Source organism: Mugil cephalus, chromosome 1 (assembly GCF_022458985.1).
Source record: "Mugil cephalus isolate CIBA_MC_2020 chromosome 1, CIBA_Mcephalus_1.1, whole genome shotgun sequence".
In the NCBI taxonomy this organism is placed as follows: Eukaryota; Metazoa; Chordata; class Actinopteri; order Mugiliformes; family Mugilidae; genus Mugil; species Mugil cephalus.
Window position 1 is genome coordinate 28358523 of NC_061770.1, and position 17693 is coordinate 28376215.

The 17693-nt window shown below is 43.1% G+C and overlaps 2 protein-coding genes across 2 annotated transcripts in view; both read right to left on the reverse strand.

The window, feature by feature from the left end:
- Nucleotides 1-17693, reverse strand: part of LOC125009548 — a 321026-nt gene that overhangs the window by 87480 nt on the left and 215853 nt on the right. The gene's annotated exons all lie outside the window — the stretch shown is intronic.
- LOC125008728 lies at nucleotides 3452-12444 on the reverse strand. The gene is made up of 19 exons (XM_047586080.1): nucleotides 12291-12444; nucleotides 11381-11456; nucleotides 11035-11126; nucleotides 10452-10685; nucleotides 10195-10266; nucleotides 9868-9979; nucleotides 9635-9761; nucleotides 7945-8179; nucleotides 7586-7742; nucleotides 7405-7492; nucleotides 7225-7287; nucleotides 6911-7107; nucleotides 6690-6824; nucleotides 6409-6596; nucleotides 6078-6229; nucleotides 5738-5983; nucleotides 5469-5631; nucleotides 5294-5386; nucleotides 3452-4766 (listed from the first exon to the last, which is right to left on the reverse strand). The coding sequence occupies exons 2-18, from the start codon at nucleotides 11424-11426 to the stop codon at nucleotides 5294-5296; spliced, it is 2400 nt and encodes a 799-aa protein (XP_047442036.1). The 5' UTR covers nucleotides 11427-11456; nucleotides 12291-12444; the 3' UTR covers nucleotides 3452-4766.

Genomic DNA, 17693 nt, shown 5'->3' on the forward strand with positions numbered 1-17693 from the left:
AAGCTAACTGAGCCTCTGGGCTCCACGTGAACCGAGTCTTAATGGAGGTGAGCTGAGTCTGGGGCGCAGGCGCTTTACCTTCCTGATACAATCTCAAAAAAACAGGTGAAACCAAGGAAACGTAACTGCTCACATGATGCAGGACTTGGCTAATCAGAAACCACCTTAACTGTCACAGGATCTGCGGATAGCACTAGCACTAGCATTAGCACTAGCCTAGCCTAGCCTACACTACACTATTCTAAGATACACTAGCCTAGCCTAGCCTAGCCTAGCCTAGCCTATTCCAAATGGAATATAGGCCTAAATGCAAACTACTACAAATGAAAACTTGTGACTAATTCAATTCAAAGTAATGACACGAATGTACGAAAGCAGAGAGAAAACACACAAATCTAATAAAAACTCCTCAGATAAATGTTGTGCAGTACAATATGACTCCCTCACTCAAGCCTTTTGGTGCTGTGGACACACACACACACACACACACACACACTCACACACACAGACACACAGACACACACACACACACACACAAACACACACACACACAGACACATAGATACACACACACACACAGACACACACACAGACACATAGATACACACACACACACACACACACACACACACACACACACAGACAAACACACAGACACATAGATACACACACACACACAGACACACACACACACACATACTCACACACACAGACACACACACATACACACACACAGACACATAGATACACACACACACACACACACACACACACACACATAGATACACTCACACACACACACAGACACACACACACACACACACAGACACATAGATACACACACACACACAGACACACACACAGACACATAGATACACACACACACACACACAGACACACACACACAGACACACACACACAGACACATAGATACACACACACACACACACAGACACACACACACAGACACACACACACAGAGACACACACACACACACACACACACACAGACACATAGATACACACACACACACAGACACACACACAGACACATAGATACACACACACACACACACACACACACACACACAGACACACACACACAGACACACACACACAGAGACACACACACACACACACACACACTAGGAGCTGGTCCTGAGTCCTGAGCGCGGGGACAACGCGGCAGAGACGAGCCCTGGAGACCGAGGGACAGACGAGGACGTCCTCAGTCAGGAAACACTAAAAGATTCAAGAGGATAAATAAATAAATATATTTGCTGGATAGACCAACGAAAACATGAAACACATGAATACACTGAATAAATATAGTGTTAGTCCAGCGTATATACAAGCTGAAATAAAGCTAAAATAAAGCTAAAACAACTAAAATAAAGCTAAAATTACTAAAATAAAGCTAAAATAAAGCTAAAATAAAGCTAAAACAGCTAAAATAAAGCTAAAATGACTAAAATAAAGTTAAAATAAAGCTAAAATAACTAAAATAAAGCTAAAATAAAGCTAAAATAAAGCTAAAACAACTAAAATAAAGCTAAAATGACTAAAATAAAGTTAAAATAAAGCTAAAATAACTAAAATAAAGCTAAAACAACTAAAATAAAGCTAAAATAAAGCTAAAATAAAGCTAAAATAGCTAAAATAAAGCTAAAACAACTAAAATAAAGCTAAAACAACTAAAATAAAGCTAAAATAAAACTAAAATAACTAAAATAAAGCTAAAATAAAGCTAAAACAACTAAAATAAAGCTAAAATAAAGCTAAAACAAGTAAAATAAAGCTAAAATAACTAAAATAAAGCTAAAATAAAGCTAAAATAGCTAAAATAAAGCTAAAACAACTAAAATAAAGCTAAAACAACTAAAATAAAGCTAAAATAAAACTAAAATAACTAAAATAAAGCTAAAATAAAGCTAAAACAACTAAAATAAAGCTAAAATAAAGCTAAAACAACTAAAATAAAGCTAAAACAACTAAAATAAAGTTAAAATAACTAAAATAAAGCTAAAACAACTAAAATAAAGCTAAAATAAAGCTAAAATAACTCAAATAAAGCTAAAACAACTAAAATAAAGCTAAAATAACTAAAATAAAGCTAAAATAACTAAAACAACTAAAATAAAGCTAAAACAACTAAAATAAAGCTAAAATAAAGCTAAAACAACTAAAATAAAGCTAAAATTACTAAAATAAAGTTAAAATAACTAAAATAAAGCTAAAATTACTAAAATAAAGCTAAAATAAAGTTAAAATGACTAAAATAAAGCTAAAATAACTAAAATAAAGCTAAAACAACTAAAATAAAGCTAAAATAACTAAAATAAAGCTAAAACAACTACAATAAAGTTAAAATAACTAAAATAAAGCTAAAACAACTAAAATAAAGCTAAAATAAAGCTAAAACAAGTAAAATAAAGCTAAAACAACTAAAATAAAGCTAAAACAACTAAAATAAAGTTAAAATAACTAAAATAAAGCTAAAATAAAACTAAAATAACTAAAATAAAGCTAAAATAAAGCTAAAACAACTAAAATAAAGCTAAAATAAAGCTAAAACAACTAAAATAAAGCTAAAACAACTAAAATAAAGTTAAAATAACTAAAATAAAGCTAAAACAACTAAAATAAAGCTAAAATAACTAAAATAAAGCTAAAACAACTAAAGTAAAGCTAAAATAAAGCTAAAACAACTAAAATAAAGCTAAAATTACTAAAATAAAGCTAAAATAACTAAAATAAAGCTAAAACAACTAAAATAAAGTTAAAATAACTAAAATAAAGCTAAATTAAAGCTAAAACAAGTAAAATAAAGCTAAAACAGTCATTGATTGGCTAAAAGCTAAAAAGACGCTGCTTAATGATGTCCTGCCAAATAAATACACATCCATGCTGAGGATGGCCCACCGTGTCGGCTGGACTCGGTGGGCCTGGGCGGCCCGGAGCTGCTCCTCAACACATCGGTCAGGACCAACCGATCTGAAACCTGCTGCCTGGTCACCACCATCATTTCTGTTTCTCACTGTGACCACCAGGTGTCTCTGTTGGACCTGGTGTGTGTAGTTGTTCTCCTGATGGTTTGGAGGTTTGTTGCCATTTCCAGTAAATTAAGTGCTGACTGGTTGATTCTAACAGCTGCTAACGTGAACCCTCTTTATATCACAGGAACATGTTGTGTGATGATGCTGAGGAAGGTTCAGAGGAAATAAGGAGGACAGTTCATGGGACATTGTCTACTGTAGCTCTAACAGAAGCCAATCAAAGCTGGACAGTTGAACTTTAGCTTGTAGCAGAGTGACATGGAAATGTGGTGAGGACGCTCTAACTTCAGTCCGTCTTTGTAGTTCTTCTTCCTGTTGTCCCTCCAAAGAGCAGATCTCTGAGTTGAACTGCAGACCTCTCCACAGTAAACAGGAAGTGATGACAGTCAGAAAGGTTGATTTTTTACCCTCCTCCTTTATTTGTGTTTTTTTGGTCTTTACATGCTGAACAAACAGTGAGAGAATGAAGGAGACGGAGCAGAGCAGCTGAACTGTCCCCTCAAATCAACAGAACATAGAAAGTTAGCAGCTACAAGTTGGACTCTGGTGTCTTTTCTGGGAGGAAGGATGGAACACATGCTCTGCACTTTCCAATCAGCTTCCAGACAAACACTAAATGGTCTGTGCTGCAGATTCAGGTCAACGCTGATGTTGCTGGACTTGGCTGCAGCCTTTCATGCTGTTGCTCACAGTGTTGTGTTGCTCAGACTGCAGCTCTGGGCGGCTTTATCTGCCTCCAGGTTTTATCTTTGGTTGGATGGACCCATACATACGGACCGGTCCGTCCACCTTAAGGGAGCACTGAGTGGACATTAAAAGCTGGAGGTAAATGTAACTCTGAGCATCAGCGCACTCAGCTCCAGTCCTCTCTTGGTTCTGTCTGTTAACAAGTGACTGCAGCTCAACTCTTTGATTCTTGTCTCGACTCTGAGCTACGTTCACTCTGGTTTTTATCGGCTCTTAAATGACATTCAGATCTGTCCAAGTGAGAGCTTCAGAGTCCTAATCCATCCTTCCTCTTCTTTAGATCACCATCAAACAACCCACACAGCCCGAATCCAACTAAAGGCTTCTACAAGTCAAACTGGAAGGAAGCGGATTCTGTTAGTCCTCCTTTCAAGTTTAGCCTCGACTACCAGCTTGTTACACAGCTAATGTTCAAATGACCTCATCACCTTTACATGGCGTTACGACCCTGGCCCGTATCTCCTCTAATCTCTGGGTTCTGGTCTAGTACTGGATGGTTTCACCTCTTCTGTCTAAAACATCTCAAACAGCCTGAGAAGTCAAGATGCCTCTTTGGTTGGAGGCCTCGTATGAAACCTGACAGCAGACATCTCTCTGAGGGTGAACATGTGACAGCCTACAGGTCTCCTGGGAGGTCCTGCAGCGCCCCCATGCATGCTGGGAGATGTAGTGATGGAGGACACGGCGATTAGAGTTTCAGGGGTGGACGTTCCTCTGATATGTTCATTTGGTTAGAATATAAATGTAATGGACCCTCCACCATGTCAATAGTAAAAAACAGAAAATATGTCTCAGAGATGACAGTTTGGTCCCGTCCTCACAACACTTCCACTAAAACAGCTGCTGATTCCAGCAGCTTCATCCTTTCACACGTCCAGGCTCTGGATCAGGACCAGTCAAAAGTCAGGGATCATCGTTGAGGTCGGCAGTCTGTCGGTCAGTCCGAGTCACCGTGGAAACCACCTGAGAAGAGAACCAGACCAAACGGTGACTGCTGTCTACTCTGAAAACCCTCCTGTCCTCTCTGTCACATCCCTATGGCTTCTCTTCAGCCAGTCACCTCCCACGTCTTCCTCTCACCATCATCATCAGTCTGAGAGGATGGACCTGATCCTGGACTGTCAGGCTACAGAGGGCCGTGTACGGAGGCCTGGCCAGGACATTTTCTCATTAAATTCATCTCATGGAGAATGTAGGAAGCACAAACTTATCACACATAAGGCAGTCAAACAGCTGACAGACCTGGAACTGAGAATCATGATGTGCTTCAAGTCACTAGAACCCACTTCACATCAACCACAGTCCAGTCTGAATCAGTAGTGATGCTGTAATATCGCTTCCAGACACAGTCAGGGAGCTTTGACAGGTCTCACTTCAGTTTAGTGGAATCATTTTGTCTCTTTAACTCCACTGTTCTGCTTCCACAAGGTTTTAAGGTCAGTCTATATAACACACATGTCTCAGACCCGTGTACACCAACAGAGTTTTACCTAATTAGTCCAGGCCATGCTGATCAAGGCTGCACCTTCACCTTCATATCCGGACCTGGCAGATCTACGTCTCCGAACAGCTCTGTTACAAACCTGGAGTTAAAGACAGAGAGATGAAGTCCCGACTTTAGAGGTTAGGGTTTGGGTTAGCGGTGTGTTTGGCAGCGAGGCGTACCGGAGCACAGTTGTTCTCCTGTTTCACACACAGCTGGAGGTTGCAATGCAGGTAGATGTCACCAGAGTTCCCAGAGAACTGGAACAGGTTGAAGGAGAAGTAGTTGGAGGTTCCCAGTCCGTTTCCCTCCACATTCACAGTCTGGTCGGCAGGGTTGGCACAGCTGCTCACAAGCAGGAAGACACACTCTTTCAGGAATCAGTCCATCATACCACCTACCAACCAATCCCTGAGCAGCAGAGAGAGGCCGCCTCCTCTCAGCGCCTCACCCTTTAATGATCAGGTCGTATTTCTGAGTGGCAGTGGGCGACGGCTGATCGGTTGCCCAGCAGGAGTCGGTCACCACGGCGACCATGTTTCCATCCAGCCCATCCGTCACCAGCTCCACCCAGATCTTCTGGTTCAGCAGAACTTCAGTGTTGGACTCCACGGCTTGTGTGCGGCCGGCATCGGTGAAGGCCGTCATGGTCAGAGAGTAATTCCAAGCTCCAGATGTGATCTGCTGGATCACAGAGCTGCACAAAACACACACAGGTCATCAGTCTGAGACTCACAACCCTCTGGACAACAACTAGCTGATTCTAAGCAGAGCCAGCGGCCCCCACACACCTGTCTCTGATTCTGAAGGCCATCGTCTTGATGTCCGGCTGAGTGTGGACACAGGAGAAGTCGATGGAGAATTGGTCTTGGCGAGTGATGATGTCGGAGGAATTGTTCTGGGTCTTGATGGTGTTCTTGTAGATAATCTGACTGTTGTTGGCCTGTTGGGTCACACGTTCACGTGTTGCTACTAAAGCACATCTAACACCATTCATTCATCCTTTCACCTTTAACCATGTTAAGTTGACCAACATGACGCAAAGAAAGATGTGAGAGCTCAGCATAGTGCTGGGAGACGTTTGTCTGCTTGGAGAGTAAAGAGGTGGAGGAGAGAACCCACCGTGAACACCGTCCCACAGCTGTTGATGCTGTTAAAGCTGAAGGTCATCATGTGGGTCTCCTCGTCCATCTGACCCACGCAGTCTGGGTCGTTGAGGTGCAACGCAGAGAAGTCGATGCCTTTTTCCACCAGGAGACAACCGACCAGAGTCAGGGAAGCAGAGTTCTGGCTGCAGACGGTTGGATCACCTGAATGTCACAGAATGGGTCAGAGTAATCACAGTTAGATGTTTTCCTCCAACCATTCTCCCTGTTTTCAGGTTGTTGTCACAGCTGTCGTACCCAAAGAGTTTGTCGATCTGTACTTGGAGGCAAAAATGGCCCGACATAAGCAGCCAGATTCACCGCTGACCGTCCTCTCACCACAGAACTCATGAGCGCTGCAGGTCCTGTCCTGACAGAAGGCCTCAGGGGCAGCTACAGGGGGACAGACAGGACTATATTATTCTGAAAACAAGGACTGAATCCTTTAAAAGAAAGTGGTGGAGAGTGCCAGGTCTTACGGCAGCTGGCCTTTGACCTCCAGCCTTCCAGTGTGCCGTCGCTGTACAGGCTGCAGGCTCTGGCGTAGGCTTCCAGGAACTGACAGTTGAGACCATCCAGTGCAGGGTATGTGCACAAGGTGTCGATGCAGGCGGTTATGTAGGGCTCTGGGTCCATGGTACAGGTGGTGAAGGGCGCCTCCTTCAGGAGGTTGCAGCTGTTTCAGAGATGAAGAGAAAGAACGCGTGAACAGGTGTGTTTATCCTCCATCCATTCTGAGATCACATGACATTAATCATGTGATAACACACACAAATGTTTGCTGCTGTCTCACCGTTCACTCGTCATGTTGCAGTTGATCGTACTGTCAGCAGTGTCAGGGTACTGCTTCTTACAGCTAGGGGGCGACACACAACACAAGGTCAGCACTGCTACCTGCTCTGACTTGTTCATGCAAACACTCAGGATTATCAAGCAGCATTCAGGGGACACTGAGCTCTTGATGAGGTCTCACCTGGGGGAGCTGTAGGCAGAGATACTCAGTCCACTCAGAGACACACTGGAGTTTCCACACAGGCCCTGGAGAGGAGATCCAGGTGCACCTGGACACGTTCAGGACAGAATGATCAGCATCAGCGCTGGAGGACACCAAGACAAAGGCACCATGCCCCAAAGAGACATTTTATGTTCTGTACCTTCCACACGGATCTGTGCAGTGCTGCCATCAAAGAAGACAGAGGTGGTGTAGTTGGAGAGCGACACCTTGGCGGTGACTCCACTTTGGTCCTTAGAGAGCTCCACACCGTGAACCAGCTGAGCCGAGCTGTTGAGGGTCAGCGCTGAGTCGTCCAGCTGCATCGCAGCAGAGAGACAAAGCGGAGGAAACACTGAAACATCTCAAACACACAACCAGGTTGTTTCAGCCGCACCAGAAGAACTGTGTCTAATGTCTCTGAGGAGAAAGACGAGAGCTGCCACAGCAGAGCGTATGAGGAGGATTCTGGATCAAGCTCCACTCTGACACATGGACACATAGTGGCTGCAGGTAGCTTACCCGGACTCTCCCGTCCTGTTCCAGGTGAATGTGAACGGCTGGGTCGCCCAGAACCAGTGTCACACTGTCCACAAAGCTCACATCTGTACGACGCCGTTCCTGGAAGGTGGCCAGCACGTCCAAGTCTGGGACTGAGACCAGAGGGTACGCACACCGGTCCTGGACAGAGTTAACTTGGCCATGGACGTCGATGATAGTGGGGCCGGTCACAGTGCAGGTGGTGTCCAACATGCAGCTGGTGGACACAGAGAGGGACAGAGACAACATCATGAGCTGCTACTGGGCGCCATGGCCACCAGGGGGCCCTCTACTGTTACACATGTTTCACTGAAACAGTGTTAATGTTGACAACCATTTCTGATTTAGTCCAAGTCTTCAGACAAAATGATTTTAGTTTTGGTCACATTTTAGTCATTTTTATCTCTCATAGTTTTATTCAACCATAACTTTTACTTATTACATTTTGTCCAAGTGTAACTGAGGGCAGTGATTTTAGCTGCTATTTGATGTGTCGTCTTTCAATTAAACGTTTATCATGTGAAGTAGTACGATGTCTGAACACATATTCCTGAGATAACTTGTCTGCCAGTGCACTAGAGAGGACGCTACTCACTGCTATTGTTGTGTAAATTAAAATCCAAACATAATGAAGTGAAACCTTTGAGGGTGAACACATTTAGAAGCAAAATAAAGTTAGAGTTGTTGGACAATGAATTCCAGGCTTGCAGCTTGGATGGTTTACTGTATAACTTAGTATCTGGACTTATACACCAGAAGGATTCGTTCCAGGAACTACATTTATGGCCAGTTATATCAGTTATATGCTCGATGCTAATCTATTATCCACTCTGCTGGCCACTGTTTTAATATGTGTCAGTAAAAAGTCAGAGGTCAATAACTTCATGTCACTAGTAAAGTGCTTAGATGAGACTTCCTTAACTTCATAGTTAGCTTAGTGGCCGTGATGGAGACTGCATCAGTTTCAGAGTGATGCTTCTTCAGATGTGGGATTCTTCCACCTCATCCTCATACAGCCTATGGCAGCCGCAGGCCTTGTAGCAGCCTGCTAGTTTTGGTAGCTAACGCTAACTGCCTGAGATCATCATAACCAGTAGAGGGAGGCAATACGCCCAGAAGAGCAAGAAGAAGAGCCAGAGATCAGCTCGGCCTCTTATCCAATCAGATGACAGGGACACGCATTTAGAAAGACAGTCAGCCCACACCAAGGCATCCTGGATTCTGATTGTCCAATATTCAAATAGCATCTCATCACATCAAATAACATCCTGGTCTCTTCTCACCAACATGTGGTGAGCGTTCTCATCATCAGATATTAATTTATTGGTTTTCTCATGGTGGCTCTAGAGGAAACTGAAGCCAGAGTCAGTTTGATCTGTGTCTACATTCAGCAGCAGGGAGCAGTCAGTATTTCATTGGTCCCTGATTCATCCACATGATTCACCTGTAGAAAGTGTGAGCCTTTTATCTGATACTGATCTCTTTGGTCCAGTCAGAGCTGCTTCTGAGCTGTGGTGCCTTACTGCCGATGGAAACCCAACACTTCCTGCTGCTGCTGCTTTCTGCCAAAGAGACTGCAGCTCTCACTGAAACTTCCCTCAGCAAATAAAGATCCCTCATCAGGTCCCTGTTTCATCCCAGCTCCTTCTACGTAGAAACAGGTCGTATTTACGTGTGGTTGCCTTGACAACACTCCAGGGGACCACAGGTAGAGCGTTGGAAGGCTCCGTCATCACAGGTGACAGTGGTGCAGGTTTCTGGATCAGAACTCAGTACTTCACCTGCTCTATACAGAACACCTGAGAAGGAACCAAGGCTTACATCACTTTCACTGGTTCAACAGGTAGAAGAGACATTTTACACTTTTACAACAGAGTCAATGTTTGGCGCAAATAATTCACCAACCTGAGTGTCTGCATCCGCTGATGTCCATGTATACAAACCGTAATTTGTCTTCTGCAGTGCGTGTATGAGTCAGTGTATCGACTGTAGAACCATTAACCTTCATATCAAGCTCCTGCACAGAAACAACCATGTTACAGCCACAGAGAGAAGTGAATTCAGACAAACAGAAAAGTTTCTACTTGTAGACTAAACACGTCATGTTGACCTGTTCAACTACAGAGAAAAGAGCAACAGACACATTTAGAAGGAGATGTTTGGGTCACACATTTAACATTCACTTCATTATTACACATGCATAGTTGTTCACATATATACTGATACACTCACCAAGGTGTCAGGGTAATCTAATTGTGTCAACACAACGGTTTCTTTCCCGAACGCATATAGACTGACAAAATACTGTAAAGAAAGAACAGAGAAGATTCAGATGACCAGGAAGTTTCCTCCAGAACATTTCAGGAAAAAATTTGATGTGATTTAAAGTCAAGTTTATGTTCCAGAGTTTAAAGAGTTAACTGGATCAGAAACAGTCAACAATAAAAACACTCAGATTTAACCTCTTAATGACAATGAATAACACTTACACTTCTGCTGTTATTACTTATAATGATAGACAATGAACAGTCCATGGTGCTGGTAATGGTTGGCACATTGTTGTGGACATTTGTTTCCAACACATCAACTCGTGATATTATATCCAATGAACTGTAATCAGATCCTGAGTTCTTGGATGGAGGTGCCAGAATACAGTCTCCTCCAGCATCAGGGTTGTAGAAGCCGTCGAAACACAAGACAAAGTTTTCAGTGGTGAAGTTCACCTGTTAAAACCAGAGGCAACGAGTCAGTGTTTGAAGAAGCTGATTGTTAGCGGCAGTGCAGCAGGTTTCAGTCAGAGTTCATGTCCACAGTGGACATTAATGAGACGTTCAGACAGCGTGAAGACATGAACCAGTGCAGGCAGCAGGCTGCAGCACTTAGCTGGGTCACACACAGTTCACACACTGAACATCAGTGGTTTTCTTTGGCCGATCAGCTGCAGCGCTCTGACAAACATCTGACGATGAACACATGACTTAACTGTGACCTTCCCTCCGCCTGCACACATCATCTCTACCTCAGCTGGACACTGAACAGCATTAATGACAGAAACACACTCATGCTACTCACATAGACACGTTCATAGGTCCGTCCATAATACGTGATGGGACATGAGCTGATGCTGAGCTCCGTAGGAACTACAACCACCTGTGCAGCAGCACCTGAAGACATGGAGACACATGAGAGGTGAGAGCTGCAGTCTGTTAACTGGTTGGACAACAGAGAAAGCTTCATGTCAAATGTTGACTTCATGCAGGAACGAAACAGCCTTTGTTCACCAGTCAAGACTTTTCACATCAGTTCTTCTTAGGAACAGAGACGGCAGCAAAGTCTCTCCGTTTGACACATTATGACCACTTAAAGCTTCCTTCATCTTCTGAGACATTTTCAATATGGCCGCCACGTGTGCGCTTACCTGCCAGCAGGCCCAGAGCAGACAGGTAGAACAGGAGGCGGGCCATGTTGGAGGGGGCCAATCAGCCGGCAGAGAGCTGGAAGACACACAGAGGGACTTGTTTGATTGGACAGAAAGCCACGTTCACAGTTCCCTGCTTTTCCTGACAGACTGAAAAAGAAGCTGAGACCATGAATGTGAAGCTGGAGTCTCTCTCAGTGTTCAGTCACTGGAGGAAACTTTGGTTCCAGCAGCAGATCCACTTTGACAGCTGGACAGTGACTGATGTGATGTGACGGATCTGAGCTTCAGTCCAGGATCAACTCCCAAACACATGTCTCCATGGGATGATGCTAAAGCAGCTCAATGAGGGATCTGTTCCCAGTCAGTGTGTGAATGAGAGGATGAACCTGCAGCTCTGCACCTCCTCATCTCATATGGTGGTGTTGGGTGGCAGCAGGCAGCTGTTCTCAGACTAAAGTGAACAAGCTAACAAAACCCTGCAGGTTACAACCCTTAATGCTCCTTTACTCATCACTCATTGGTTTTAGTTTCCACCACCTTCACCGTCCACAGAGTCAAGAGACACATGTGAAAACCTCAGTCAGGGTCAACATGTAGCACAGCTCATCTTTCTGTTTGAGCAGCGTCTCAGCCTCGAGCTTAATGAGCTCAGAGTGTCTGCGTAAAACAAACCTCAGTTATTGTTGTTCTAGTTACTGTCCCTCTAAAGCAAAAGACACAATTTGGTCCTAAAAAGACTGGAATCTATTTTCACACAGGTCAGTGTGTCGCTGCATGTATTCGTGGCTGCAGCTTGTCATCAGTCCTGAAGACGATCAGATGTATTGATGAGCAGTGCTCTGAAATGTGTGTGTGTTCGCTGCTGTGTGTTAGGAGAATAAGAGCAGAGCTGTGCAGCTTGTCTCACCCTGTGCAGCGTTGATGGACGATGAGGTTGTTCACGAGGACGTCTCTGGTGTCTCTGATGGACTGGTCCATCTGTGGGTGTCTCTGTCTCTTTTTATGTCCACACCCAGGAGGAGAGAGAGAGGAGGGTGGAGGTGGAGTGGATGGTGGAGCTTTCTGACGTAATCCTCCCGCTGGTAGCAAGGGAAACATTTCAAATCGGACTGGGTGAATAAAAAGACTCGTGTGATTCTCTTTGGATGCTAGTGTACAAATAAACAACATGTCTAGACTGTTGGTGTGTAAACTATGTGGTGTGTATGTGGCTTTCCTATAGATTCTCTTGATTCTCTGCTCTCTCACAGCACGAGGAAACAGAGCTCTCACTTTACACATCATCACAGCTCTGCATTGATTCAGGTCCGTACGCTGAATATTCAATGACCTGATGATGACTGAGCATGACACCAGGTACGTCATCAAATATCTCTACCGTGTTTGTCTTTATTATTTTAGTTGTATTAAAGTGACTCATGTTGGAGGAACATTTACTGCTCACTAATGAATTGGGTTTAAATGTTTCTCCAGTAAGAAAAGCTTTAACCAGAAATCCATATGTACTTCTATGAGTTTGAGCAGCTTGGATTGGAGGGAAGTTAGATTCCTGGACATTTGTCTCTTCTGTTGCCTGTGTCTTCTGGGCACGGACTCATGGTTCCTACATTTTCAGATACATTTTCATTATGATTAAATAATATGAAATGTGAGCAGTGTGTTTCTCAGAGCTGATGGTGGAGGCAGGTTGTGAAATGAGTGGACCTCCTTTTAGCTTCAAGGACTTTCTGTCGTTTTCTGACTGTATGCTAAGAATGTTAGTTATTATTTACAGGTGGCGGTCACACAGGGGAAGTGAACTCGGACAGAAACATCCAGCACTGCCTCAGGGTTGTTAAGAAGGAATGTCGCCTGTCAGGTAACTATAGGACAAATAGTTCAGTCATATGCTCTGAGTTTCTGCCTCCAGGGGAGAACTGTAATAGATAGCTAGACGGATAGCCATGACATGGACTGTGTGAACTGTGCAACTGAACTGTTTATAACCCATGCAGATAATATTTAATCCTCAAATGGCTCAAATTGGACTGCAACACTTTCAAATTCTTCTATACTAAAATGTATTATTTATATGTATATCCCACAGCATAAAAGATATTTTTATATACACTACGGGTCAAAGGTTTTAGAACACCACACTTTTTCCAGATTTTTTACTGAAAATGATTCAGTTTATTGTGTCATTGCACTTTGAAATGAAAGCATAGAACAAATAAACAATTTGAGTTGAAAAAAAAATCTCATCTCATCTTCCATACTGCTTAATCCTGCACTAGGGACGCGGGGGTTGCTGGAGCCTTTCCCAGCTGGCAGAGCCGGGGTCCATCCTGGACAAGTCGCCAGCCTATCGCAGGGCTAACACTAAGACATACAACCATTCACACTCACATGCACACCTAAGGTCAATTTAGAGTCACCAATTAGCCTAATGAGCATGTCTTTGGAGGTGGGAAGAAGCCGGAGTACCCAGAGAGAACCCACGCGAACACAGGGAGAACATGCAAACTACACCCAGAAAGGCACGAGCTGGACTCAAACCCGGACCTTCTTGCTGGGAGGCATCAGCACTAACCACCTAGCCACTGTGCCGCTCGAAAAAGTGAATCAATTTATAAACCAAAACTCAAACTTTTGACTCATCAGAGTAGCCACCTTTGGCAGATTTAACAGCTGAACACATTCGTGGCATTATTTCTAAAATAGAAATTCAGAAAGTTCTTCCCAAGTCTGTTGCAGAAGTTCCTATAAATGTGCGGCTCTTGTAGGTTGCTTGGCTTTCACTCTTCTGTCCAGTTCATCCCAAACCAGCTGGACGGAGTTTGAGTCTGGAGACTGTGGCCCCATGTTTTCAAGCTTTGTTCCTGAGGAAGCGTTGGCGTAGCTTGGACTTGTGTTCTGGGTCATTATCTTGCTGTAGGAGGAACCTCTGACCATCCAGGCGTAGACCAGAGGTTTCTGCATGGCTGCAGATGCTGTGGTACTGTTCTGGTTCAGGGCGCCGCTCAATTTGTACAAGTCACCGACCCTGGATCCAGACCATCACACGTCCTCCTCCATGTTTGACAGTGATGTCACACACTGTGGAACCATCCTCTCGTCTACTCGACGCCGTACAAAGATCCTGACTGATGAACCGAAGACTTGAAATCTTGATGCATCGGTCCATAAAACCTCTTCCAATCTTCAGGAGTCCAGTGTTTCTTGGCCCAGGAGAGTCTCTGTGTCTTACTCTGACGTCTTAGCAGCGACTTTCTGCTGCAACTCGTCCTGTCAGACCTGCAGCTCCAAGTCTTCTTGTTTACTACGACTACTACTAAGCTGAGCTTGAAGCTGTCGTCCTGTTGCCGCCATCATTCAAGCTGTTAACTCTCAGAAACTCGTCCTCCGATCCAGTTGTGTCTTTGGGTCTGTCAGACGCTTCCTGTCAGAGTTTCCTCCAGTTTCTGAGACTTTAGATGGTGAAGAAACCTGTTCTCACTGACACCTTGACTTTCTTTGCAGTTTCCCTGTAGGAAAGACCTACATGTTTAAGTCTTATGATGGTCTGTCTCTCTTCCACTGTTAACTGCCTTTTCCTCTCCATTGTTGTAGCAACACGCTACTTTCTGCAGCACAGTCCTGTTCACCTGATGCTCATGGAGTCTGGTACCACAGTATTTTCCTACACAGCCTTTATGCAGACAGAGTTGGAACATCTGTAGGAATTAGTAGCAGCAGCTTTCAAGGCTGATTCAACCTTCACTGCTGCAGAACAGCTTTAAACTGTGAACCCACTTCATGTTCACTGAAAAAAAGCCTTTTTGCATAATTCTGAAATGTACATTATTTTTCAGTTTTGGGTAACCAAACCTTCTCTCTTTCTCTCTCTCTCTCTCTCTTTTTTTTAAACCTCTGGCTGTTCAGTATTTACCTTTGTACCATTTCAAGCTATTCACTGGGCTTGCATGACTTGCAATAAATTGCAATAAATAACTGGAAAAATTAGGGTGTTCTAAAACTTTTGACCGGTAGGGTATATGTATTTTGGGGGCATTTTTTATACTTTTAACGGCCTCATGAGAGGAGTACTATAGTGTATACAATAGTAGTATACAATATACATATATATATAAACTTGCAAACTGATGTTTGACCCAGCATGATAACTGCATTTGACCTGGGCATTTGGACCTGGACCTGGATTTCCTTTTCTTGATTCCCTGGACTGACTGGCTTTCACAATCTCACAACCCCGTTACCATCAAACACGTAACAGATTGAATGTGACAGGGTTGCAATTTTTGCCCAAAATGGCTGCTGCCCAGTGTAGTGAATACCAGTGAGAGAGCACATGGCATGCATGAGATTCAGCATTAGCATATATTCTTGAAATAACCAAAACGTTTTTCATAAGTCAGAGTTTTCTATCTTTTTTCATGTTACAGTGTTGAGTTTGACAACTGCAATATCATAAGATAAATGACCAAAGTAAAGAAAAAGAAGAGAAATTTGCCTGTTTCTTTTGTCCTGTTGTCCATAAAACATCAGCGATGTCAGCAACACCTTAATCAAATATGTTCATCAGTGGAAATTGCACCCTCCACGTTCCAGCAATGAAGGTAAATGTATAAATCTATATACAATTTTTATGCTGAAAGTGTTATTTATGTTATACAGTTTTTCTATTATCTATAGTTGTGCATTTATTTCTATGCTTATTCAAGTGTTGATTTTATTTTCTTGTACCACTGAGCAAAGTGACCGGAGTCAAATTCCTTGTACGTGTTCGCATACCTGGCCAATAAAGCTGATTCTGATTCTGACATTTTACCAAGACGTATGCTGTTATTGTTTTGACACCTTTGAGGATTTTATGATTTTAAAATCATTAAATATCTCTACCGTGTTTGTCTTTATTATTTTAGTTGTATTAAAGTGACTCATGTTGGAGGAATATTTACTGCTCACTAATGAATTGGGTTTAAATGTTTCTCCAGTAAGAAAAGCTTTGACCAGAAATCCATATGTACTTCTATGAGTTTGAGCAGCTTGGATTGGAGGGAAGTTAGATTCCTGGACATTTGTCTCTTCTGTTGCCTGTGTCTTCTGGGCACGGACTCATGGTTCCTACATTTTCAGATACATTTTCATTATGATTAAATAATATGAAATGTGAGCAGTGTGTTTCTCAGAGCTGATGGTGGAGGCAGGTTGTGAAATGAGTGGACCTCCTTTTAGCCTCAGGGACTTTCTGTCGTTTTCTGACTGTATGCTAAGAATGTTAGTTATTATTTACAGGTGGCGGTCACACAGGGGAAGTGAACTCGGACAGAAACATCCAGCACTGCCTCAGGGTTGTTAAGAAGGAATGTCGCCCGTCAGGTAACTATAGGACAAATAGTTCAGTCATATGCTCTGAGTTTCTGCCTCCAGGGGAGAACTGTAATAGATAGCTAGACGGATAGCCATGACATGGACTGTGTGAACTGTGCAACTGAACTGTTTATAACCCATGCAGATGATATTTAATCCTCAAATGGCTCAAATTGGACTGCAATTTGCAATTTGATTTGGGCCTTTTCCACATTGTAGTTAGGTTACATTCCACCACAGAAGCAGGGCGAGGCTCCTCAGGGAGATGCTCCATACTGTCATCAGTAAATCTAAGCTCCATTTAGTTTTTTGCTTTTTTAGATTTGAGTATTGATTGTGACACATTGTGTAAGTTCTTTATGTCACAGCTGTGAAATTATCTGTCAAATAGTTTGTTCTTTCAGCACCAGACTTATCACACAACGATGCACCACAGCGCGTCACAGGAAATCATTCCTGCCAGTGGCCATTAACCTGTACAACTCCACACTCTGAGGGTGTAGAACCCATATTATTTATTTAATGTGCAATAATTCATGTTCACCTCATCTCATATACCGGTACACATTCCCTGTACATTAGGGGACTCTGATCTTACTATGTGCAATAATGTTTATAACTATAATCCATGTTTATAACTATACCGACCCTGAGATTACGCAATGACACATTATATATATCTCCTTATATATTCTCACCATGTGCAATATATATATATACTTTTTTTTTTTTGTTTTAACTTGTCTCCTGGTGATGCTTGTGTCCCACAGTCCTGGTGTTTGTTTGTTGGTATGAACAGTATGCGGCACTGATGTATAATTTAGACCAATCCACAGGTTCCCAGGAACTCGCTCTCTAACAGGAACACTGTGTACACTGATATATTGAATATGCAAGTGTATTCAGACTGATGGTTAGTGCAGAGACCTGACATGAGCTTTGGTGTGTTCACCTGCAG